The sequence below is a fragment of the Camelus ferus genome, chromosome 21 (assembly GCF_009834535.1).
Source record: "Camelus ferus isolate YT-003-E chromosome 21, BCGSAC_Cfer_1.0, whole genome shotgun sequence".
Lineage (NCBI taxonomy): Eukaryota > Metazoa > Chordata > Mammalia > Artiodactyla > Camelidae > Camelus > Camelus ferus.
In genome coordinates this window covers 28,479,624-28,504,650 of record NC_045716.1, presented here as the reverse complement: position 1 = coordinate 28,504,650, position 25,027 = coordinate 28,479,624, and the positions used below count along the sequence as shown (strand labels likewise).

General features: G+C 58.9%; 1 protein-coding gene across 6 annotated transcripts in view; it reads right to left on the bottom strand.

Annotated features, from left to right (window-relative positions):
• BANP (BTG3 associated nuclear protein) overlaps positions 1 to 25,027 on the bottom strand; it is a 75,181-nt gene that overhangs the window by 15,212 nt on the left and 34,942 nt on the right. For 2 of the 6 annotated variants that reach the window (XM_032464526.1, XM_032464527.1), the window contains exons 5-10: positions 20,351 to 20,467; positions 18,962 to 19,134; positions 11,370 to 11,609; positions 5,832 to 5,999; positions 2,041 to 2,171; positions 422 to 493 (exon numbers count right to left, since the gene is read on the bottom strand). In XM_032464526.1, coding sequence (XP_032320417.1) covers positions 422 to 493; positions 2,041 to 2,171; positions 5,832 to 5,999; positions 11,370 to 11,609; positions 18,962 to 19,134; positions 20,351 to 20,467 — 901 coding nt within the window. The remainder of the gene's footprint in view (positions 1 to 421; positions 494 to 2,040; positions 2,172 to 5,831; positions 6,000 to 11,369; positions 11,610 to 18,961; positions 19,135 to 20,350; positions 20,468 to 25,027) is intronic. The other 4 variants (XM_032464528.1, XM_032464529.1, XM_032464530.1 and 1 more) reach the window with 4 other exon arrangements.

Here is a 25,027-nt window from a genome sequence, read left to right as displayed (position 1 = left end):
CCGGGACAGAGCCACAGAGAGCTGCCCCAGAAGCTCCCAGGACCTGCACGTGCCGGTTCCACAGAGCCCCAACCTCCCGCACGACGGGCACTGGTCCCAGCTGGCGCCGAGAAGTGAGGCTGGGGAGGTGAGGCCGCAGTTCCAGGGCCGGGCCCGCCCGGTGCTCCTCCCACCCCAGGGGCGGGAACCCCGCTGGGGGCGCAGGCCCGCATCTCAGTCAGGGAGCAGGGGAGCGGGGCGATCACAGGGCAGTTCAGCCAGGAGCAGGACTCCCCACAGCCAGGGTCGGGGCCTCAGGGCAGCAAGGGAGGCAGCTGCGGAGGGCAGGTGCGGCCTGGAGCCTGCGCCCGGCAACGAGAGTCAGGTGGTGCCCACCTCGTGTGACCGGGCGCGGGTGCAGGAGCCAGGGGCCCAGACTCACCTCGCTGTCCTGCGTGATCTGCACCTGCTCCCCCTGAGGCACCTGGGCGATGTGCAGGTGGCCCTGTGGGATCCGCAGGAAGAGAAGACACCAAGAAGCATCAGAGGAAAATCGAGACCAGAGCAAACAAGAAACACCCTCGGAAGTGTGGCTCCTGACTGTCCACTCACAGTCCAAGGAAAGACAGCTGAGTCCGGGGCGCGGCATTGCAGGGGTGCAGTGTGGGCTTATTAACCAGCCGCTGGAAATCAAACTTCCAGTGTACGAAGGGAAGCCCTGCCTAGTTCTTAAAGGGGAAGTGGGGCCTAGGAGAAACCTGCTGGATCTGCGAACATTATTAAAGAAGCAAATTTAAGAATGAGGTGGACATACAGGAAAGAGAGGAAATCAGAACTTTCCAGAAACTAAAATGACACCTTTTTAAAAGTGATATTATCAACCTGAAGGGACCAGAACCCCCCAGACTGTCAGGTGGCGTCTGCACGCTCGGGGCGTGAGGCCACGCAGCAGCGCGTGACAGGGGGTGCCTGTATCTACGCAGAAAACACGTCAGCCAACTGCTTTTAAATCAGAGATGGATGTGACTATTTAAACAGCCGCAGTAAACATTAATAAACGTGGCTTCAAAGCATCTAACTCAAATGCATTTGTCTTTGTAGACTCAGGCAGACAATTAGTTCCTGTAAATGTCAACTTAGATGAGTGAAATGAATATCCATTATCTTGTTTAAAATTCCACCTTCATCAAAATGGACCTTAAAATAAACCACTGGACAACTTTCTGCGGCCTTCATTTTACCAGGTCTAGGTGGCCCCTGCATCCAACTCACCTGTCCTGGACTTCTTTCAAAGAACTTCCTCCCTAGGGAGGCAAAGGCGACAGCCTCTGTGACTGTCAGTTAAACAGAGACCTCACTGTTTACAACTGCGCCATGTCCCCAGGAAGAAGAAGAACCCTTCAAAGTGCCCCTCACCACTGTCCGGAGGCCCTCCCTCTGCAGACAGTGTGCTGAGCGCAGCATCAAACCAAGGCCGCCTGGGGTGGGAACCAGGCTTCCAGGAGGCAGCCGGCAGGGAGGGACCCGGCGAGGAGGCTCCCCAGAAGTTCGGGCCCCGCTCTCCCGGGCCACCGCACCCATGAAGGGCCGGCACTGCACAGGGCCGGGGAGGCAGACTGGGAGGGCTCGCCATCTGCTGAGGGCCCGTTGGGGCCAAGGGCACATTGCACAGCCAGGGCACGCTCCAGTGACGATGGCCACCGGCTCTCTCCAATGGCCCTGGGGCGAAATTACTTCCCCGCTGGGTAAAGGGGGCCTGTGCTCCCGAACTGAGAAAACACCTCTCATGCGCCCACCATGTCTCCCAGGAGGACAGGCAGATACAGGGACGCTCAAGTGGCCTGAGAGCAGCCGCGGGTGCAGCACACACAGGGGAGCCCCCAGGGGCCGGCAGAGACATCCTGAGACGTGCGAGGCCACCCCTAACTCCTTCCACTCTGAAATGGCACCTGACCCCATCCCAAGCTTCCGGTGCGGCCCAGACCACAGGGGGAGCCCTCAGGGCCCTGCCGCTCCCGCGTCCCGGCCCGCCCTCCCAGCCCGCCGGCAGAGGGTACGTACTACTTGGACCTGCCCATCCTCTCCGATCTGGTGGATCTGGACCTGCTGGGCGTTGGCCAGCGCGTAGTGCAGGGCCTGTGGCGGGGGCTGCTGCATCTCGCTGGCGGGTGGCGGCGTGCTCATCATGGTCTCTGCGGAGAAATGCACCCGGGGCTCAGCCCTCTGTCCACGTCTGGCTTCCTCTCCCCCAGCCCCGATTCCCACGCAGAGGAAAGGCCCGTCTTCGCCCCCAGACTCGCGCTGTGCAGGGATCGCTGGCAGCAGCTGTCTGATGGCTGAGAGCGCTAACCTACACAGCCACGTCCACGGGGCAGCCACAAACATGCATCCCGACCGCTGTGCAGGGAGGCTCCTCAGACGTCACAGCCAATGGGAGACAGGACGGAGTCGAGGCCAAACCCCGTCAGGCAGCAGAAGGCAGTGCGCGCGCCGATAATTCAACCAGGGAAGCGAGCCCCACCCACTCACTCACAGACCCATTTCCAGCAAGTTCACAAAACGAGATACATTTGTTTTGATGTGTTGTGTATTCGTTTTGATTGTAACATTATCTCAGTCAGAAGAATTTTATTAAACACAACATTAAGGACTCAAAAAATTTTTTTCATTTTCAATGTATGTTCGTATTTTTATTGCAATAGATGATGGTTTAATAAAAAAACTTCTAAAGATAAAAACATACTGCATCAGAATGACCTTCTGTGAGAAAAGCGGAACACTGATAGAAACGGAAGGAGGAAAAAGAAAGATGTAAACTGTGTGATCATTGAAGAAAAGGCTTCTCGTGTGTTTTTTGATAGCTCAATGGGGCCAACTGACATGGGGTAGATTCCACTAAATACCTTTTAAATAACTAACACAACAACATTAAAGCGTTAGCACCTGTAACACGTCAGAAACCTCGAATTTAAGTCACTGAATTTACCGCGTAGTCAGTAACTCCCTGTAACCCCTCACGTGAAGACCAGCCTAAGCTCACGCTCTGGGGGGAGGGTTAGCTCGGTGGTAGAGCCCGTGCTCAGCACGCAGAAGGCCTTGGGTTCAATCCCCTGTACCTCCGCTGAAAACCAGATAAACCTAATTACCCCTCAAAAACAAAATTAAAAAAATTAAAAAATAATAAATAAATAAATAAATTCACGTTTCACAATTTACACTGACATCAAAGCCCAGTGCAAAAACTGCCTCGGTCACTTGCCTTGCTCGTGATCAGAATCATTCAAGAGCTGCAGCCAGTGACGCGGACAGGGGCCGCATCGAGCGTGGCCCAGACCGTGGCCCCCAGCAGTGACACAGGACAGGCTGCCCCCTTGGGCCCTACCCGCACCGGGCAGCTCCACTCTGTGTCCAGGGAGACGCAGCACAGCGGCACGCGGTCAGCAGGTGTCCCCTGCAACCGCGAAGCGCTGGGCACGTGAGTGCTCCTGGGCCCCAGGGGGGCTGTAGGGAACGTGCCCAAGGCGTTTCACGCAGCCAACGCGGCTGCCTCACACGCCGGCACACACAAAGGCTGACACAGTGCGGCCAGCAAGGAGTGTGAAAAAGAAGCATTTTAATGAAGTTGATTTTTTAAAGTCCCTTGAAACTAGTGATTTTATGGTTTGTGTTCAAACTGGCAGAACTAACTCAGACTTAAACAGACCAGTCTCGGCCCAGAATCTCACTTAGAGCGTTGACTGGGAAGTGCCCTTTCTGTCTGCTGATCATTCAGGAGAGGACAACCCCAGTGGAGCTACTGCCGCTTCCAAGCTGACAGACTCCTGGCTTAGCTGACACGTTCCTGAGGAGCCTGTCGCCAGAACAGCCGTGAGCACAGAGAGGAGGACGAGACCCCAGGAGTCCACTTGACAGACCACCGCGTGTGCTTTACTGAGTTTTAGCCAAGTACGCAGTGCATTCAAACAGAGAAACGGCAAATCAACCAAAAGTTACAAAGCAACGTTCTCCAAAAATGTTGATAAGAGAAGAATGTGTTCTGTGTTTCTCTCAAAACTCCTCGGTTCCAACACCCGAGAAGCAGCCCCCGTCAGCACGGTGCCCAGGACTCCCCATCCTCCCCAGACACCTACCTCTAAAGGCCCAGGGAACCGATGGAGCCATCTCCTGCCAGAGCTTCCTAAAAAGCCTCACCATGAATCCCACCCCTCCCCACCCACCACGCTGTGTCCTGGGCGCGGAGACCCCGGGGCAGGCAGCCACGCACCACATGGTGCCACCTACATACCGAGAGAAGGACTAGCAGGGCCCCTCTGGGCACGTGCCCACTGCTCGTGGATCTTCCAAAGCCGCCTGGGGCCGGCCCGCTGACAGGGCTCCGGACAGAGTCCTTCCAAAGGACCCGTCAGAGACACGGAGCCTGCCCAGCCTCAGCCCTGGAGATGTCCTCCCGGTGGCTGCTCACCGCCCGCAAGGCCAGCGGCAGCCCTGAGAGCTGCTCAAACCCACAGCGTCTTGGGAGAAACACTGACATGTTTATAAACAAAGAAAAGAGTCACTGAAGACACACAGCTATCATTAAACTAAATTACTGTCGTGCAGCTGAAGACGCTAACAACCGAAGAGAAACAAACAGTAATGCACGAGAGGAGAGAAACGGGGCGTCGCCAGCTGTGACGCTTGGGAGATCAGACCCGAGTCTCCAGCCACGGGGCCAGAGGGGGTTCCATCCAGGTGGCCGGCCCAGCAGCCCAGCCACCACCTCGGGACCCAATGCCCTCGCTGCTCACACGGGCTCCAGACCAGCTCGGGGCCTCACGCAGGTGCAGGCCCCCGCCCCGATGTACTCAACCAGATCTGACTCTACGAGGCTCCGAGGGGCCCGCCCGCAGGCCAGCTGGGAGAAGCCCTGCTCCGCACGTGTCCCGGCGCCTCCAGAGACGGGATGTGCACCGAGTGCTGCCGTGCGGCCGCGGGAGGGGACGACAGACCGGTCCGCGCTGGCCTCTGCCTACCCTCTCAGGACCGCAGGGCCGCCCCCAGCAGACCGCCGACTGCCACCTAAGTTCCCACACGCAACTCCCAATGGTGAGAGGAAGGCCCAGACTCCTCGCCGACAGACCCTTCAGTGCAGGCCACCCCCAGAGGCCGTGCTCAGGCCCACGAGACCGGCCACCTCAGGGCAGTCAGGGCAGGGCAAGGCAAGTATCTGACAACCACCAAACCGCCGAGGAAAACCGCTTCCTGAGGTCTGGCTCAGAAAGAACGAGGCCCTGTGCGGACTCCAGGTGACCCAGTTTGCTTCCAGAACCAGAGTTCCGGCCCCCACTGCCTGTTGCCGCCCCTGATCCCGGCCCCGACTGTGGTCAGGGCTCAGGTCTGAGAGCTGCTGCCAGGAAGTCTCTGCCAAAGTTGAAAACTGTTTCCGTGAAAATATCTGGAGACGTCTTGGGTGACAAGCAATGCTGGACTTACTGTCGCTCCTGGTGAACTTTTCCAGGAAAAACAACCCCTCCTTTCAACACCTGAAAGAAAAGTCTAAGAGTTCCCCGCTACCTTGACATGAGCACAGCGGAGGCCCTGCCCCCGCACAGTAAGCAGCGTCACCGCGGACGCCACGCGGGCGGGACGACGACAGCGCGCCCGTGCCGGGGCGGTGAAGCGGTGCTCCCGGAGGTCCTGCCCAGCCCCTCCTCCTGCCCCGGAGCCCAGGGCACCCCCCTCCCCCTGGGAAACTCCCACCGGGCACCTCGGGGGCTGGGCACCTCGGGGGCCACGCACGCACAGAACCACGCTGGCCTCCCCGCCCATCCAGAGCCCCACGGGGCACCACCCAGCCGCCCCACACCGCGCACCTGCGGCTCCATAGGAGGAGGAGGACGGGGTTCTCCTGGAGAAGCTCTTGACGGCCAGGCTCTGGCCCCGCTGTTTCCGCCGCCAAGCCGTCCGACACTTAGAGTCGATGCTCTGTTTGATTCGATACCAGTCAGATTCCGTGATTCCAAACTTATAGAAGAGATGACCTGCAGGACACAGGGCAGGAGGCTCCATGAGGCTGGTGGGGCACGAGCAGGCAGCGCGATGGGGCCGGGAGACCCCTCAGCCGAGGCTGCTACGTGTGACCAACGCTCTCCGCTATTTATTTTCCCAACTGTCTGATCTGACTGCCCACATCAGCCGGAGAGGGGCAAAAAGCTAGAGGCGAGGCCCTTACAAGCTTGCTGGATGCTCCATGCTCCAACCGCCCACCCGAATTTCACGTGCGACACCTCATGCCCGGATGTGGAGGAAGAAGCCAAGGGTCCCCACAGTCTGACCAGCCCAGCTCGGTTCTCCTCGGTTCGCTTGTGTCTGCCTGGCTGCTTCCTTCCTTCTCCAAGTCTGGGCTCTAATATGACCTCAGAAATACTCCACTCAGCCAGCCTGTCTGACCCTACAGGGCCTCCCGCCTCCACCCCATCCAGGTCCTCTAACACTTTACAGAACTTCTGTATCTACTGGGTTCACGCTGTTTCCCCCACAAGCACAGGGACCTCTGTTTTGCTCACCCATGTCGGCCAAGAACCCAGAGTATCCAGGCACATAAGAGATGCTTGAACACTGCTGATGAAAAGGTGATCACGATTACCTGGAGACCCTCTTCCATCGCCACCCAAGCCTGGGCCGGCTGATCAGCCCTGCCTCCTCAATCAGAATAAAACGCCGTAAAGGCAGAGATCATCCTTACTCCCTGGAGTCCCCGCCCCCCGGCTGAGTGGGCGTCACCTCCACGGGACCCAGAGGGCAGAGCCGTCCTGCAGTCTTTCAGCGTCTGTCCCGTGCTCAGCACTGGCACCCGCACTGTCGCCCCTACATTACACTGAGCTCTCAATGTGGGACCCGCCAGCCTACGAGACCCCTCACCAAGGAGGAGGCGGGGGTCAGGGAGGCCACCAGGGTGGGTGGCCGACGGAGACCCCCCCCTGCCTGTCCGCCCACTGCCTCTCAGTGGACCACCTCTCACTCCTCCTTGTGCTGAATCAACAGAAAGTAACGGTCAGGAATGTGGGAATCACAAGACATGCTTTTCAACAGGGTGACCCCCTCTCTCACTGGTCATGAAGCTTCACTGATTAACGGGAAAATAAATGGATGAAATTCAAAAATTTAATAATAAAAAGATTGAGCTAAAAAACTTCCTGTTTTGACTAAGAGCACCAAGTTTGGACCATGTGCTGAGAGACAAACGGGTGCCCAACCCCTAAAACCTGCTCTATGGAGACCGAGACACTGAAACAAACAAAGCAAAGGAAGCGCTTATTTTCTTAAGCACTGCAGTCAGCAAAGTTTCTTCTGTCCTGGAAAGACACTTCTCGACTTTCTGTGAGCTGATGCTTAGGACATCTTTGACTCTAAACAGAATGACAACCAAAATTTCTATACTCTAGAGAGAAAAAAAATTGGGTTCAGGAGAAGCAGGATTTTCAGGAGCAGAGAGCAGAACCTAGGCCGTCTCTGCCCCTCTGTCCTTCCGCAGAAAAGGAGACACAGAGGAAGAAGCAGGTCTCTGCTGGTTCTCAGGTCTTCTCGAGAAGTCAGAGGCGTCAGTCAGTCAGCATTTACTGAGGGAGGGCGACATGCCTGCACAGCTCTCAGCGCAAGGGGAACTCACAAAGTTCCAGCTGGCTACCAACTTTGGTGACAAGAGACTGTAGTCGCAGGAAGGAGAACCCAGCTATGAGAAGTGCAGGTGTCCAGTCACCGGGAACCCGAATACTGACTGTAGCCGCAGGCACAGGACAAGCCCGTGGCTGACCACAGCTGCACAGGAGCGAACAACCAGCAGAGAAGTGGTGGCGCGTGGCACCCAACCATCTTATCAGGTGCCAGCTCCAGCACGGACAGACACCCTGCAGACCACCCTCCGACCCCTCTCGCCTTCCCACCCAAGGGAAACACCTTCCGGATGCCTCCAGGGATGCATGAGGTTATACAAATTTCCAGAACCTGTCGGCAACGCAGAAGGACGTGTGCAAGGCACACGCGGGTGCACGTATATGAGAAATGAGTGAAAATACTGACACTTAAGTTAACTTTGCAAAAGCCGATTTGCCAGTTCAAAACCTGGCTTACGGCCTTCGAAGAAGAAACATACATTCGTGTAGTTCTACATTACCCATTTTTAAATTCTTCTAAGACATTTTATTACATAGCTCCTTCCAGCAGCAACTCAAGACTCCAACTGGATGGCAGATACCCTCGCGATGGATGCCAAGAAAAACTGACTCAAGAATCAGCAGCACCCACGTCCCCCTCCCCCGAAAGAGCCGTGGGGCTGGGAGGCCACGGCGGGCCCGCTCTGCGTCGGAAACCCTGTGGGCAGGCACCGCGGGCCAGAGCCGGTGTTTGCTCTGGCCTCTCAAATGCACTCTCCATCTTTTCTGACAGTTCCGGGCAACCTCAGCGAAGTGAATGGAGGAGGGAAGCGCTTACAGTGAGAGATGAGATTACTCTGAATTCACTGGTATTTCACACTTTTTGAGGCATCTTATCTCAAGTCACTTGATGCTCCTAAGAGAACCTCACAAAGTAAGAATGTCATTATCTTCCCAGCCGAATTACCAGTCAGGAGTGAGAACCAGCCTTAAACTCAGGCCGCCCACCCGCACCGAGAAGGGGCCACACCAACCCTGGGAGTGCCTCCCTCTGCCCAACAACAGAGGGCGCCCGGCACGGCCTGGGGCCGCTCGGGCCCGGGGAGGAGGGGTGGGTCGCTCGCTCGCCTTCCCACAGCAGGGCCCCCACCATGGCTGCCTCGCACGCAGGCCCTGGGGAGCTAGAGTTCACCTCGGCCACAGACAAGCCACTGGGGCCTCTCAGAGGCCTGGGGAGGGCAAGCCCCGCGCCCCCCCCCCCGAGAAAGGCAGCCGCCCGAGCCTGCTCCCAGTTACTTCCCTGGAGCGCTGCCCGCCCCACCCCCCCGCAAATATCTGAGAGGGGTCCCATCTCTGCCGATGGCCTTCCCCTCTCCAGAATGCCCACCCCTGACACTGGTGGTTCCATCCTAAAGCCAGATCCCAGCTCTCCAACGAGGCCCTCGGAGGGGCTGAGACGCACTGTGGGAGAAGGCCAGTCAAAACGCAGCAGGCAGCGAGCTTGTAACCTCAGTCCTCGGTGGGTGGCATGGGGCTTATCTGCCACAAAGGAATGGAAAACAGGCCACTGCTAACATGACCTCCAGGACAAGGGAAAGGGAAGCATTCCTTAAAGTGACAGTCTCGGCTTGATTGGGAAAACACCCCCGAGTGAGGGGCAACCCAGGGCGTGCTCCTGGGGGAGGGGGCCAGCATGGCCCTGGCCGCTCCACGCACCACACGTCAGCGCCCCTGGCCTCAGGGCCAGGCTGGCCCGTCCCCACACAGGGGAGCCCACTGGAGGGGTGTCATACCCGGAGCATGGGGAGAAGAACCCAGGGGTCGCCATTAGGCCCTTCCAAGGTGACCGGTGGGCCCCCCCCATTTCTCACGGTGCCCTCCCTCCACACTGACCGCGACTTCCCCCAGCTCTCCAAACTGGTGCCTCGACCCCCCAAAGACAGGGGCAGGGCCCGGAGGGGCTGTGGGAGGCACAGCTCTTGAACACACCGCTCTAAAGGGCCCAGGCCCTGGATACTCCGAAGTGTCCCCCCAAGTTCATGTCCATCTCAGGACCTCAGGATGTGACCTCCCTGGGAAACACGGTCTTTGCATACGTGAGTGACTCAGCTGAGCTGAGGCCCCGTGGGAGTGTGACTGGCCTCCTCACAGGGAGAGGACAGCTGGCACACACAGGCGCGCGCGGCGGGGGGCGGGGGGCAGGGTGGACTCCCCTGGGCTGCCTGGAAGAGGCAAGGGAGACTCACCCCAGCCCCCGGGAGGGAGTGCGGCCCTGCCAACACCTGGGTCTCAGATTCGGGGCCCCAGACTGTGAGGGGGGGAACCAATGGCAGTGCTCAGTGACGGCAGCCCCAGGACTCTGAGTCACCCGGGAACACGCGAGGGAAGGGCAGCAGGGATGGAGCCCAGTGCCCCACCGGCACCGGGCAAGAGCCCCTGAGGAGCGACACCAGGCAGGACCCTCATCCCTAGGCCACCCGTCCCCCGGGGGAGGGGAGCCGGGCGGGGGCCGACTCCCCAACAAGAGGGGCCTGCCTGCTCTGCCCGCACTGCACCTCCCCCGGCACCGGTGCCTCTGCTGCTTCCAGAGCCGGGACTTCACAACAGAGGCCCTCAGACCCACAAAGCCTAAGGCGTGAGAGCTCAGCCGGGGAAGTTAGCCCACCCGGGCTCCTCTTCCCCTCGAGCTGTTCCACCCCCCGCCCCGAGGCTGATGTCAGCTACTCCATTATTCTCAGGCTCCATGACACACACGGGGGTCAGGACGCCCACGGCCGAGAGCCGGGGGACCAGGGTGACGAGGCGCCTGCTGGGAGCAGGCCCAGGCCCCTCTGCTCAGGAGCTGTCAGGACAGCCTGCCGCCAAGACCACCCAGCTGCCCGCACCGCCGTGTAAACAGACACGGGAACTGCATCTCTGTCCTTCCGTACACGCTTCCAAAAGCCAACCCCTCTCACTCAGCGCCCAGTGACCGAGGCCCACAGCTCAGCGTCAGAGAGCCCTGTGGGGGGGACAAGGTGCTCGGTGGCAGGATGACACCCCTTCTCCACCACGAGACGGTGAGCTCTGGGTAGTTCACTTTCTCTCCATGTTGCTAAGCGAGACTTAAACGTCACGCCAGCTGTGGCTGGTCCCCGGAGCCAGGGCTTCAGACGTGACAGCCTAACCTCCTGTGGGAAGCCTCGCGTCTCATAGGCACAAGCCTCCTTTCACGTTTTTATTTGAAGCCGCGTTGAAAGCCCTCCCGGTCAGGCAGGCTGGACGGTCAACGAGCCCTGGGTGAGGCCAGGCCAGCACATGCTGCTGGGAGAGCATGGGTGCGCCTGGTCCCGCCAAGTGTCATCAAGACGACACAGCGTGTACCGCCCACCCTCACAGCCCCACCGGGGATGAAGGTCGGGACTACGAGATCGCCCACCACCACCAGCGAGTTGGCTCAGAACCCCGCCGCCTCAGGAAGGGATGAAGCAGGCGGCGCCCTGCACGTCCCTGGGAAGCCCTGGAGAGGGCCACGGGCAGGGGAGGCCGGGAAGGCTCCGGCCCTGCCCCGTGCAGCCCTCGGGAGCGGCCCCAGGACAGGGGCAGCCCGGGTCCGGGAGGCCCCGCTCGGCGGCGTCTCCCCCACGGGTAGGGCACTGGGCAGCGTTTACCGAAGGAAATGCTCCGTCCAGAAGCTCGTCCCGGGCTCTGTGGCCAGTCCTGCGGCCGGCGCCCTCCGCCCGCAGCCCCCCCCCCCCGGGCCTCCCACGGCACACTTACACCGGATGCCGTAGATGGTGAGGGGGTCGAGCTGCTTTTTGCCGTGCTTGCCCTGGCCCGAGAGGTTGGAGACGGCCTGCACCTCGCGGTGGAAGAGATAGTCCAGCAGCGTGAGCGCCATCTTCTCGGCCGTGCGGCAGTTGGTGCTGATGTGCAGCATGTCAGACGGGATGATGGCGCAGCGCACCCGCATCTCGGGGTTGTTCTCGTCCCCCAGCCACGTGCCATTGGGGTAGTCCTCTGAAAGAGGGAGGGTCCCGGGTGAGCCCCACTGCCGAGTGCCAGCGCCACACAAAGGCACTCGGGGGGCCCTCTGGGGACCCGCGGCTTGGACTTTTCAAGGGGAGAAAACACAGCCGCCCAGGGCTCTGCGCCCCCAAGAGGGAAGACCCCGCTTTCCCTCCCTACATCAGCAAGGCCCAGGCCAACACGGGACAGGCAGGCAGGACGCTGACCGATGGGGAGAGGAGAGGGCGGCGAGGTGGCAAGTGCTCCCTCCCCCCGGGGGAGAGGCAGGGGACAGGACCCCCAGCTGTCTCCCAGAGCCACCTGCGAGCCCACCAGCCCCTCTCCAGCTCCCTCCGGGAAGAGGGAAGGTGCGGGCAGCACACAGCAGGCTCTCGGCTTCCAGCTCCACCCTCACCCAGCGGGCCGGCGTCCCAACCAGAATGCCTGTGTAGCAGCCTCCTGGGCACTGCAGGACTGACCAAGTGTGTGAAAGGGCTTAGTGTTGTCAAACATCCATTTAAAAGGGCCTCAACCTCAGGCAGAAGGAAACTCCACTTGTGATCACAAATCGAGAGAACTCTCGACTCGGCCTGGAAACTCGGCCGCCTTCCAGACGATCCCTTCCGACCCTGATGTGGAAGCAAGTTAAGGTGTGAGGGACGGCCCTGAAAACAGGACGTCGGGGGTGGGCATGGTCGGGGGAGGGTTAAATCCTCTAAGGGGGACAGCGGCTTCCTGCTGTGTCTCCTCGGCCTGTAAGTCCTGTGCCAACCACAGGCATCACTGTTTCAAGACTTCTCATGAGATTTGTTTTGAAACGTCCTGGTATTTACATTCTGGCCTCCAAGCACAGAAGAGGCCCCACGAAGGCAGCCAGCCCTGCCTGGCTTCGCCAAAGGCCTGGAGCAGAGCAGAAAGCCCAGGGCCGGCCTGTCTGTGACTTGCACACCCTGCCTCTCGAGGGTGGCCTCTCCCAGCCAGGCTCCTGAATCACACGATTTCCTCGAATGTCAGGCGAGGCTCGGCAGCCCCAGGAGGGCGACCACGTCACCACCGGGAGGGCGGGTGGGGCCGGGCCTCCTGGCTTTAGCGAAGGACAGAAAACAAATCACAGATTTGACTTTTGGAACTCAGAGTAAGAGGCGAGTAAGTAGGATCACTTCTCAGGAACGTGGACGGCGTGGAGGGAAGGGCCGGTGCTCCGAGCCTACGCTCGGACTCGCGTGTCTTTCTGAGCCCCAGCCACCTACTGCTCACTTACCTGAAGGCGGAAAAACAGAAGCTCACACGAGCTCAGTGTGGACGGGGAAGGGCTTCGAGAGGCACCATCCCGAGGTCACAGCTGGAATTTCAAACAGGCTCCACCTTCTAGGGTGTCGACTAATTTATCTACAAATGCCTGGCACTGGGTCTAACGCTCAGGATCTAACTCCTCTGTGAACCTAGAATCACACCACACAGAGCGGAAGGACCACCCTGCACCTGCGGCGGCCAAACAGAAGCAAGCAGAGGGAGGAACGGCTGAGGAAGGTGGGCACGGGGTGGGGGGGGGGGGAGAAGGCTTGCATCCAGAGGGTGGGCGCTGCCCCGTGCCCAGCCCACTGACACCACTCCTGGGCCGGCGCAGGACAGAGGCCGTCGGCTCCCAACCTAACCACCTACGCTGCCAAAGACCCCCGCGGCTTTTCTCAAGAACAAGCAACGTGAACCCCGTGTAGCCAGCTCCCCTGTTTAGATGATATTTTTAAAGCGAACCAAACACTGGACAAGAGGTCAGTGTCGTCCTCCAAACAGCATGTCTGCACCTCAGCAGGGTGACGCTGCGCCCAGGCGCGAGCGCGGCAGGGCGGCCACTCAGTCGAGGAGGGAGGATGGCTCCCGTGAACCCCATCACCAGCTGCACCTGAGGACCAGCTTCCTGCCGGGCTCCCCACACACACCCGCCCCTTCCCACCCTGGAAGGAATCTCCTTCCACCAAAGCCGGGCTGCGCACCGCCATCAGGGCCCACCCTGCCCCAGAACACAGTCGGGGGCACTAGTACCGCAAGCCCCCCAGCAAGCGGCCCTGTGCGAGGAGCCCCCGGCCTGTCCAGACCCCGGACTTGGCCCTGCTGCAGAGGGAGGGCTGTCCTCCTGCCGAGCGCCAGCCCTGGAGAGCTTCCCGGTCCCAGGGGCACCAAGCCCACGCCCCAAAGTCCCCCTGACACGGAGGCAGGAGACAGATGCCTAAAGGCAGACACTTTCAAACTGATTCAAGAGGAAGGAATGAAAAGGTGACTTCACCTATTAAACTTAGTTCCTGTGAAGGCAAGACACCACACACCACGTTAAATGAATGAAAAAATTTACAAATGAAAGGGAAGCTTCATTTTTTGGTGTAAAAAGTAATCATCATTACGACTGGTTAATCAGAAACTCCTCGCTGCTCACAGGTGGGCGTCTGTGAGCAGTGCTGCGGACGAGAACAGGGAAAGGGCAGCCGTGGCTCAGCGAGGAGGTTCTGGCCAATGTAAGCGAGGGAAACGGGAACCAGGAGGGCCCGGGGCTGGCGCGGCTCCCACGGGCCCCCAAGGGCTGTTTCCTCACCCAGCCTTGCTGGCATGGGAAGGCCGGGCTCCCTGCTGACACGGTGACATGTGACCATGGACAAAAGCGGGCCCTAGAGCTGGCAGATGGGCCTCCAGAAACATTACCAGAACCTTCTGGAGGATGAAGGGTGTCACTCAAGACTCCTCTAGTACCCCCGCTACCCTCAAAGTCAATCAGCCTAAATTAGCTTTATTTGCCCTCCTATCACCCCAGGAATAATGGCTTAAGTATCTCTGGTAACACAGGGAATTACCCAGAAACTTTATTTCAAACACCTCAAAATTTTGGAAGGCTTAACCTACTTACCACCTAACTTCCCTTCAGTGCTGTCAATCTCTCAGGTAAGAAGGCCGAGCTGGGGGACCAGAAACGCAGCGGCAATCTGACCAACACAAGGGGGAAAACCTCTGACAGGAGAACAGGGGTGCCCCAGGGGGCAGGGGCCCGGGCTGCAGGGTCACCGTCTCAGCACACCCCTGCCCTGAACCGACGCCAGAGTCCTGCCTGAAACCCCAGCTTCTCACCACTGACAAGGAGTCACATCTTCTAAAAGCAACACAAGACGGAGCACCTGCCCACATAAATATTTGAGAAATCTGCCTTTTGACAATTCAGAAAGGATATATTTATTTTACTAAAAAAAGTTTGGTCCATTTTTGGCATCTGAAACAATAGAAAGATTCTAGCAGCTTTATTTTAAAACTACCAGTTGGATTGTAAGAGAAATAAACTGGCTTTCTGTTTCAATCACTTAAATCTTGAATTAAATTAACTGGCGCTTCTGAAATACCTATTCAATGAAAACCTGCAGCAGTAACCTGAACTTCCTCACCATGAAAACAGTTGAGAACACAAATATTTGTTTTGTGGAAGGTGAACAAGTGGAAAGATGACCCTTCGAAGCTCACAGTCTTCGGGGCTGCCCGATGCGCGGGGCCCGCGTCAACGCACGAGATGAGGCGTGTGACGCATCGGGCCGCTCCTCGAGCTACCGCCACCTCCAGGGAGCCTTCAGGAGCCTTCAGGGGACGCCTCGTGCTCCTGGGCTGGTGTCGGGCTGGGTTTTCATCTGGCTTTTGTCATGGCTGCCCAAACTGTTTACGAATTTCACAAGCAACACGCTGTGTAAATTGGGAGGAACGGTTCCAGGCAGGGATGGGAAGGCTGAGGTCGGCGTCGGGGCCCTCTGGGGCTGCACGACCGCACGCACCCCAGTGCTCAGGGTGCTGCCGGAGCCAGGGCGTGACCTGCCTACGGCTGCTCATCAGGATCTCCTCCAGCCGGCAGACGGTGAGAGCGCTAGGCGAGACCCGTGAAGGATCTGTTGTTGTGCTACTGAGAGGGGCCTGTCACCATGAGCTCAACCGTGACGACAGCAAGTGTGTGAGGACCCCTCAGTCCTCTGACATGAGGAGCGGGACCCTGGGCATAGCCGGTGTCCCTCGGGGTCACACGCTGCCGTTCCGAAACCCGGTGAGGGCGGCCCTTCTTCTCTGATAGGGGATAAATGACTATTCGCCGCGTGGTCACCGCGTGGTCACACACAGAGACCCGTGGACATGCTCACGCTAGGCCTCTTTCTCGACCCTACTCTCATTAGCAGCCAATTGATGATCGCCAATAAAATGCATTTTAATGTTACCGAACACACAATTTATGTAAAGAGAAGTTTTATGAAAAATAAGTTACGTGAATAAATTCTCAAGAGATGTTTTTGGCTAAATTTCCCTCTCTGCGCATGCACAGCTGCTGTTCTGAGAAGCCAGCAATTTGGGGTGACCTCCCTTTGTAGCCCACAGCAGCACCAGCATCCCGGAGACCGCGCCCAAGCTTCCCTGCTGTGCCCAACCGCCTCTGCCAAACCACTGCTTCTCCCAGACTTGCCTGCACATCCCTCGCCGAGCACACCCCAGACACGTGCACGCGAAGCACGTCACTGACGGGGACTGTGCAGCCCTCGCCAGGCTGACGCCTGACAATGTTCCAACTAGAATCCAAACACAATCCTTCTCATCGGAAGTAAGCACCAAACGTCTGATATGGAGGACTTGTCAAGTTTTGTAAGAATTACCAAATGCATAGCAGCAGGAATTTAAGCCCTTTATTAAGAAGCTAACCAAATCCCTTCACTAAGCAACAGACGCTATTTTGGGTCCACTATGGCTACTGTTTCCCTGCCTCAGCCAGCTTCATCTCTGAGCAATCGCCCTGCACACACTGGCACTCGCCGGACTTACCAAAGGCGGGGAACTCAGACCAAACCGCCCAGGGAGAGAAAGCCATGGCCACCAGCCAGCACTGCTCTGAGTTCGTGCCGTGACAGCCGGAGCCTGACTAGAACACGGGGGCGCCACCACCCAGCACCTCTGCAGGGCAGTGGGTGCCCCCACGTCTGCCACAGAGCCCGCGCACAGCAGCGGGAACCCCTAGGAAGTGAGCGTTCTGACAACCCGCGGTTCTCCGGGGTCAGGCAGGGAGGCACTTGTAGGGGCTGAGAATACCCATCCAGTGCAGCCCTGGGTGCTTCTCGGGGGGGTGGGGGCTGCACCCGCGGCCACGCGCAGGACCTGCAGCGGCCACGCGTCCTCGGCGACTCCCTGGCGGAGCAGGCTGTCTGGTCCAGGGAGGACGCAGCATGAAACAGCTGATCCGATTCTCAGCGCGCTCCTAAGTCTCCCAGCTGCAGCCGCCTCAGCTCCACACAACAGGGTCCACAGATAAGCTCTTCCCCCACATTCACACGCACGGCAGTTGCTCAGAGATACCCCTGTCTCTGCGCCACCTTACAAACCTCCATGCCAGCTGAGGTCCTCCGCCCAACGTGCTCATGACGTCAGAACTGCGGGGGCGATGCTCCCAAAAACGGTGTCAGCAAACGCAGACACACAAAAATCCGTGTTTTTCCCTACAGATATCAATACTCACAAGCTCGAAACTGGACTTTTCATACATTCACATGAGGGTCACTCTGCAGTGTCCCCCACAGAAATACAGTTTACATTACTCATGTCACATTAAGAAACATAAACTTAAAAGGTGAAATTTTTTTCTTTTCATGATAACCCCAGAATCTGCCCAAATTATCCAATGTTATGTTTCATAGCTGGATGCAGTTTAAACCAAATAAATTAGGCCTGAAGTAGGCAGTCACACCTACATGAATATTTACCCAAAATCCACCTGGAAAAGGAGTAAAGACAGTTCGCTTCCTCTGCAACTGAAGCAAGTGTGCCTTTCATTCACCACCCACCTGGGTGAAGTCAGGAGCTTCCCTCTTCTCCTCAAATTCAGTGCGTCCAAAGCCTCGCCGCCCCGACCCAGCCACTCCACCCCAGGCACCAGCCCAAGGGAATGAGCGCGTCAGCCCAGGGAGACCTCCACCCGAACATTCGCAGCAGCACTTGGCTAACAGCCCCAAAGCGGAAGCAACCAAGCGTCCGTCGACGGGGGAGCAGATGAGCAAAATGCGCCCCAGCCACGTGACGGACGTCGCCCGGCCATAGCGGGGGCGGGTGGGAACGCAGGGCAGCGGCGGCCAGGCCGGGCGCAGGGCGCTGGGAATGACCGCCCGGAGCTCTCGGGGGTGGGGCTGCCCACTTGGCGTCTGTCCTGGAGCCCACCAGCGTGAACGCTTTAAAACGGTCAATTTCATGGTAAGTAAATTAGATCTCAATCCTTTTTTAAAAGTTGCCCGATTCGCTTTTCCTGTGCGCCCTGCTCTGCCAGCTCAGTCCCAGCAGCTTCCGCCAGGACTGGACGACACTCTGGGGAAGACAGTTTTCAGCGTCTCAGACACGGTACCCAGTCTTCCTCAAAGGGAAATCTTTGTTCCACAGAAAAATCTCTATCGTGTTTTTGGGGAAAATCAACGACTCAGACACAGAAGCAGAAACACCTCCCCAGTTCCTCCCAGCTGACGAATCACAAGCTGTAGACTCGGCAATGTGCCGCTACCTCGTCTGTCCTCGCCTCCCTCGCACAGTCACCGGCCCTCGGAAGCCCAACGCAGCTGTGCTGAAGGGCACACCCACTTGGACCCAGGCCCAACAACAGTGGACCCCAGACCCGGCAGGAGGGAGGACGTCCCCTCTGCACCGCGGCCGGCGGGGGCGGCGCGGCCCGCGGGGGCTCCACCTGGATGTGCAGGCCCGCCCTCCTCACACGGGCCGGGGCCTGGGTCCGAGCAGCGAGCCGCCCGCGGGCTGGAGACCTACAAGCACCCATCATTGGACACTAGCCTCCAGGACGCGGCTCAGTAAGTGACGGCGGCACCGCGTGGAACGACTCTGTAGCTCTGAGCAGCGGGGGGACTTCGACTGTGCAGTGGGGAAAAGCAAGTTATAAAGTCTTAAGTGTAACGTGTGTACGTTACACACAGAAAAAGCCCAAAAGATTCACAGAGATCTTTAGACACACTATCTTCCGCAATATTTCCACTTTCTTCATTTTTATACCTTAGCACCTTTTAAAAACAATAAACATGTGTGACTTTTCTAAAAAGCAGAAAAGAAAATTGCAGTTGGCCCTGAACGACGTGGGTGTTGGGCACTCACCCTCCGCGCGTAGAAAACCCGCCTCTAACTTTCAGCCTTCCCTCCCCAGCCGCAGCCCCGCACTCACGCCCTGTGTGCGGGTCACAGAGCTCCAGGTGTCCACCGCACAAAGCCACGAGTGGCGGGCCCGCACCGCGGACGCCCGTGTCATGCGGGGCCAACCGCACGCCTGTTATCGCTCACGCAGAGGGAGGGGGGAGCCGGGCGGCAGGCGGGCGCACCTTCCGAGTTCAGGGTGATGAGGGTGACGTTGTTGCCGATGCTCTGGCTTCCAGACTGTCCGCAGTTGGACACGGAGTCGCTGGCCTCGGACCCGCTCTCCCCGTCCTCATGGCCATCCTCCTGACCCGGCACCTTGACCACGATGGTGTTCTGCCGACGGCCAGGAACCGCGCTGAGCGGGAAACAGAAACACCAGTGTCGTGAGTGCGGGGCAACCACAGGCGGGGACCAGCGCGCCCTGCCCCTGCGCTCCCGTGTCTCTCAGAGCCCCGCTGCCCACGCCTGGGCCACGCGTCCTCCCTCACGGCTCCCTCTGCCAGACTAATGGCCTTGGACAGCAGGAGGCAGCCTAGCGTTCAAAGAAACTGTGAAATTTGAGGCATTTAGGAAAACTGTGTCTACCACAGAAGAAGTGAAATGACAACTCGCTGTGACTCAAGTCTCGAATGCTGCCTTCCGATCACAGAGGTGACCCTACAAAGCGCTCCCGTGTGAGTCAGAGCGGTGTTCCGGGCCGCGTCTGCAGAAAGCGTGCCCAGGGGCTCCGACAGCGCCCCCCTCCCCGCCGTCCGGGAGACGGCCCAGGAATGACTCAGCCCGTGAAAGTGTAGGTATCGCCCCCGAGTCCCACTGACAAAAACCACTGAAGTGGGTTTAAAAAGCCAGTCGAGAATCTCCTGGGGCTATCTCACCACCACGAGGGACCTGACACAGAGCAGTGAGAGACTGCAGAAAAACAGACCACCAGCCAGCTCCCCGAAGTGCCCCAAAAAAGAATGGTGTGGAGACGCACCCCCTGCCTTCCCGATGAACCCCTCGACTTCTCTGCAAGAGGCGGCTGCACACCGAGGGAGGGGAAGCAGCGGTGCCCCCGTCCCCGCGGTCAGAGCGCTGAGGCCGGGCCACACCTGGGGGACCCGGCCCCCCGCGGACCAGCCCCTCTGCCACCTTTCCTCCCCCAGGAACCTCGAGCAGCGGGCCCGCCGTCACATGAGGGGCGACCGTGTGCTCCCAGCACGCCCATTTCTGACCGAGGTCACGTCCCAAACATCTCCAAAGAAAAGGGAGTGAGAAAAAAGCACCACCTCAGAACGCCTCCGTCACTGCGCCAACCAGGGAGGGCGTCCGCTGACCTGACGTGCTCCGGACAGACAGACAGACAGACAGATGGGACGGGGGTGAGAGGACGAGGTCCACGGACCGTGGTGAGAACACAGCGCCTCCCCACAGCACGTGCGAGCAGGGACCCCTGGGCCCTGCCCCATCCAGCGCAGCCCCCCGACCACGGGGAACCGCGGGCCAACGACAGGGGTGCCTGGGCCGCCGCCCCGCCCCTGAGGGGCCCCGGCGGCGGCAGTGGCGGTGGGGGGTGGTGGCGTGCTACTGACTTGCTAAGGATATTTTCCAGGGGCTCCGGCGCCCTGCTGCCCAGGGGGTCTTCCGTCTTGGCTACAATGGCGCTCTGCCGGTCACTGTTGAGAATTACTGTGGTCTGGGGGACGACGCTAGGGAACAAAAGAATCACAGAGAAAAGAAGACCTTAACACAGCAGCATTCATTGTCCCAGCACATCAGAGTAATCGACAGTCAGCCCTGGCGCCCTGGTCCGGGGGAGTGGCCCCAGCAGGACACGGGCGTCACGACCCGGAGAAGGGGCTTCCCACATGGAGACGGTGCCCTGCCACGTGGCTGGTGCTCTCGGCAAAGCTGAGTCAGGAACATTCACACCGTTACAGAGGAGAGGTGGAGACGCCACAAGCTGCTACCGTGCAGTTAGTAAGGTTTCTGAAACAGCACGTTTGCATGAAAAGCAGCTTGATGCTTTCACTGACTCCATCCCAGCGAATTCCGATTTGAAATCTAGGTCTTCGTGACCAAGGTACTCGTCGGTACCGGTCCAGGATGCCAGTGCTGCACACAGGAAGGGGCGGGCGGGACTAAGGAGGGACTGCGGCGGGACCACAGCCAAAGGGAGGGGACTCAGCTTTGCAGGACACGACGCTACAGCACTGCGCCCGGACGGGCTCCTCTAAGTGAAGACGCACATTTGCACACGCAGACGGGCACACGGTCGTGGACACTTCCCCTGGTTGCCTCCCAGCCACAGGGGCCTGGAGAGGGGGCCCCACGGTGGAGGCTGTGGTGCAGAGCAGTGTCACCTGCGAAGGATGTCACTCCTCGACTTCACTCTCCAAAAACAACTCGGCGGCTGACCTCCCGTCCCCCAGAGCACACGGGAGAAGCAAGCCCCCCTCACAGCCACATGGCTGTGAATGCCCCCCCACAAATCGGAGGCTCCAACCGCACTGTTTCATGCTCAAGTGAATCGCAGGACCCGAGGTGTCTCCTAAAACAAAAGCATGATCAGCCGCGCGTGGGCCACCCCAAGGTGCCCCGCCCTCAGGGATGCTGTCCTGCCGCCCCACCCACACGTGAGCCAGCACAGGCCCCCCAGGCGACCTCTGACTTGGTACCGAGCCCACAGCCAGGCTGCACACAACGGCTCCAGCTTTCCACATATCGAAACAGGTGGCCGAACAAGTGTCCCGTGGGCGCCAGTGTCTCCCAGGCCCCACACACCCGTCAGTGGGGCCACCACAGACATCAGCACACACGGGCCTGACAGGTCCGCAGGGAACGGATTAAAACATACTCAAGCCGCCAGCGGGCAAAGCTGTTTGACTAAATCCACCCTTTTTTCCTAAAGATCCTTTCCCTGACGATCAAGGAAGCAACAGCCTGAGACCCGGGTCAGGACGGTCATGCTGGAGCGCGGGTAGGCCTGGGAGCGCCCCAGGCTCCCTGGGGTCCTGACCGTGCAGTGCTCTCGGCAACTCAGCTCCCAGAGGCACTGCTCCCCAAAGACGCTCGCCCTGAGAGCAGCCCCAGTCAGCGTGTCTGCCCCCCACCCCCAAAGCCCGTTTCCCTCACTCGGACCACACGGAGGAGCAGTGTTGCGCGGACACGGGCCTCGGGCCAAACCCAGGCCGGCCTGGGGTGAGGGCGCCACGGCTCGGCCGGCGACCGCTCCCTCCAGCCCGCTTCGCACAGCAGACAGACGGCCCACTCACGTCCTCAGCTCACAGATCGCCAGAGTAACTTCTGGCGATAGACCACTCAGGGTTTCGGCACACACCGTGAAGCACTGAGAGCTCCTTCCTCGCCCACATATCTATGCAGACAAAGAGCTTCAGAACTCAAAACCATCAAAACTAAAGACAGAGACAGAACCCATGTTGAACCTTGTGTCATTTCAAGCGACAGACTGACCCTCATCTTCCACAGATCCAGGAATTAACTAAAACCGCAGCCCCCCCCACCTCCAGGGAACGTTCACAATGCTGCGTTATTAAGAACTAGGTAAAAACTAGCAGTAACTTCAGTGGTTTTGTTCAACTGTGAACCAACAGCTGTAATGAGAACTCAACCCAGGCAAGTTCACCGAGCCCTCCAGGCGGCCTCACGGTTACAGGAAACAAGGTTCCAGCTTCAGTGTCTGTCCCTACTTGTGCTGCAAAGGAGTGTAACTGCCCGGCTGCCAGGATAAAGGTCTGTGAAGGAAATGAAACGGGGATGAATGTCCGGGAAGCACAAGGAGCCCTGTGCGCGCTGACCACCAGTGGCCTGCCCGTGGGCTGTTCAATGACTGATGGTCCTGAGGTGACAGCGGAAACGTCTGCGAGAGCAACGAATTGGTCTGTTTCCAAAATCAACACTGTAACTTGTGGGAAGTTATACCCTCTCCACTAACGCAATTTACATCAAGCTCAACGAGTACAAAACAGTATTTCATTTTTCAAAAATTACAGAACACCCACGTAACATTAAGAAGCAGCACGTGGCTCTCCAAGGGTCAATTTGCAACAACTGTCACAACGTCGAGTGGCCCAGGCTGAGCCACGGCCCCGTCACTCAATCAGACACGACTCCGGTGCTGCCCTGAAGGGACTGTGCAGATGTGATTAAAGTCCTAACCGGCTGCTGAGAAATTAATCAAAAAAGAGATCACCCTGGGTGGGCCTGGCGTGCTCAGGTGGGTAAGGCTGTCCCTGGTCTCGGGGACACCACTCAGCTCTGGCCGTGGAGTCCCACCTGCCCCACAGACTTCAAACGTGCGTGGCCGCCCCCACAACTGTAAGCTGGTTCCCTGCAGTGAGCTCCTTCTGGCTCTTACTGGCTCTCTCCCCATGTCTGTCTGTCTGTCTGTCTGTCTGTCTCTCACAAACACACCTATCCCTTACTGGTTCTGCTTCTCTGGCGGAACCCTGACAGACACATCTTGCAGTAATTACAGACCCATGGGAATGTACAGAGTCCTGTGTCCCCGACGGGGAATCCCGTGTAAACTGCAGCACAATAGCAAGAGCAAGAAAGTGACCCGGGGACAACGCGGCCACCGAGAGCCCAGCCTCGTCCAGGTCTCGTCCCTGTGAGCGCACACATGCGCTTCTGTGCGCTCTCCCCTCCTGCGTGCACCTGTGCCAGCAGTCTCTGCACGCTCCCACAAGTGTGCGCGTGTGGGTTCCCCGCGCGTGTGCACCTGAGCCACTGCCCCACCGCCGCCGAGGAGCGGCCTTGGGCCCCTGTGGACACCCACCCTGCGCGTCCCCGCAGCCACTAACCTGTCCCCCCACCACTCTGACACCTGGAGGCCGTCACAGGGGTGGAGGCACGCAGCACGTGACCTTGGAGACGCCCCCTGTGGAGACCCCTGGGGCGGCGCCGCGGGTTTGCTGTTTCTGTGGCCCGAGCATTTGTTTCGGGGCGCCGCCCCAGTCTGCTGAACCTTTCACCCCCGGAGGGGCCTCGGGTGTTTGCAGGGTGTGGTTCTTGTAAACAAAGCTGCCATGGACACTCACGTGGAGGTTTTGTGTGAACATGAGCGTCCACTTCTCTGGGATAAACGCCCCAGAACGAGCTTGCAGGGCCACGCGGTGAGGACACTATGACTTCATGAGATCCTTCCCACCTATTTCCAGAGCCTCGGCCCCATCAGGCGTGCCCACCAGCCACGGCCCAGGTGGCATCTGTGATGTCACTGTCATTTAGCCTCTGACGGGCCGGGGTGCCATCTCATCACGGTTTTAGTCCTGAAGGCCAGCAATGCTGGACAGCCTTCCACATGGATTCTCACTCTGGTCAAACACTCTGCTTTTTCTGACTTTCTAACTGGACCATCTGGTTTTCCACCGTTGAGGTTCAAGGGTTCCTTACTTGAGACGACCTCCCTGTCCTCCGCAGAGGCGCGGCTTGCTGACACCGTCTCGTCTGCTTCTTGTCTTTCCCTCCTGGCAGGTCTTTCACAGGCATCAGTTTTCAATCCTGATCCGTCCAATTTACCTGCGTGTGTGCGTGCATGTGTGTGCGCGTGTACAAGCATGCATGCATGCGGGGACGGTGCTTCGGCTGGGAAGTCTGGGAAGTCTCTGCCTGGCTCCAGGTCCCAAAGGTTCTCCCCTCTGTTTTCATCTGAAAGTTTTATAGTTTTACATCGTACGCTGAAATCTGTGATCCGTTTAAAATTCCTCTCTGCTCAGGCGTGAGGTCTCCTCGGGGTTACGCCTCTCACTCTGCTCTTGGAGGCCAACCGCTTCAGCACCTCCTGTCCTCCCTCCCTTCCTCCGATGACTCCGCACTTTGCGGAATCTAGTCGGCATCTCTGCAGGTCTATTTCCAAACCCACCGCGCAGCTCGGTGAGGGGGTCAGTCTGAACCCCAACCAGCGCCAGAGCCTGCCTCCAGTGCTGACTGGGGACTGAACTGCCCCCCAGAACTGGGCAATGGCACGTCCTCCCCCCACTCCTGGGATCAAAAAGATGCTCATACGCTGAGACCCGTGCGTTCACCACCACCCCGTGTCAATAAGAACAGCCCGTTTGTGGCCGATCCAACATGCACTGTGCACCTGCTCTAATTACTGAAGAAAAGGGCGCCCTGACCAGGAGCAAAGGAGGTCGTGTTGGAAATGAAGACGCGACACCCCTTCCCAGGACGCCAGTGCCGGGGCTCCTCCCACGAGGAGGTGCCCTTCACGGCGCCAGGGCCGCCCTGACTCTCAGTGAACG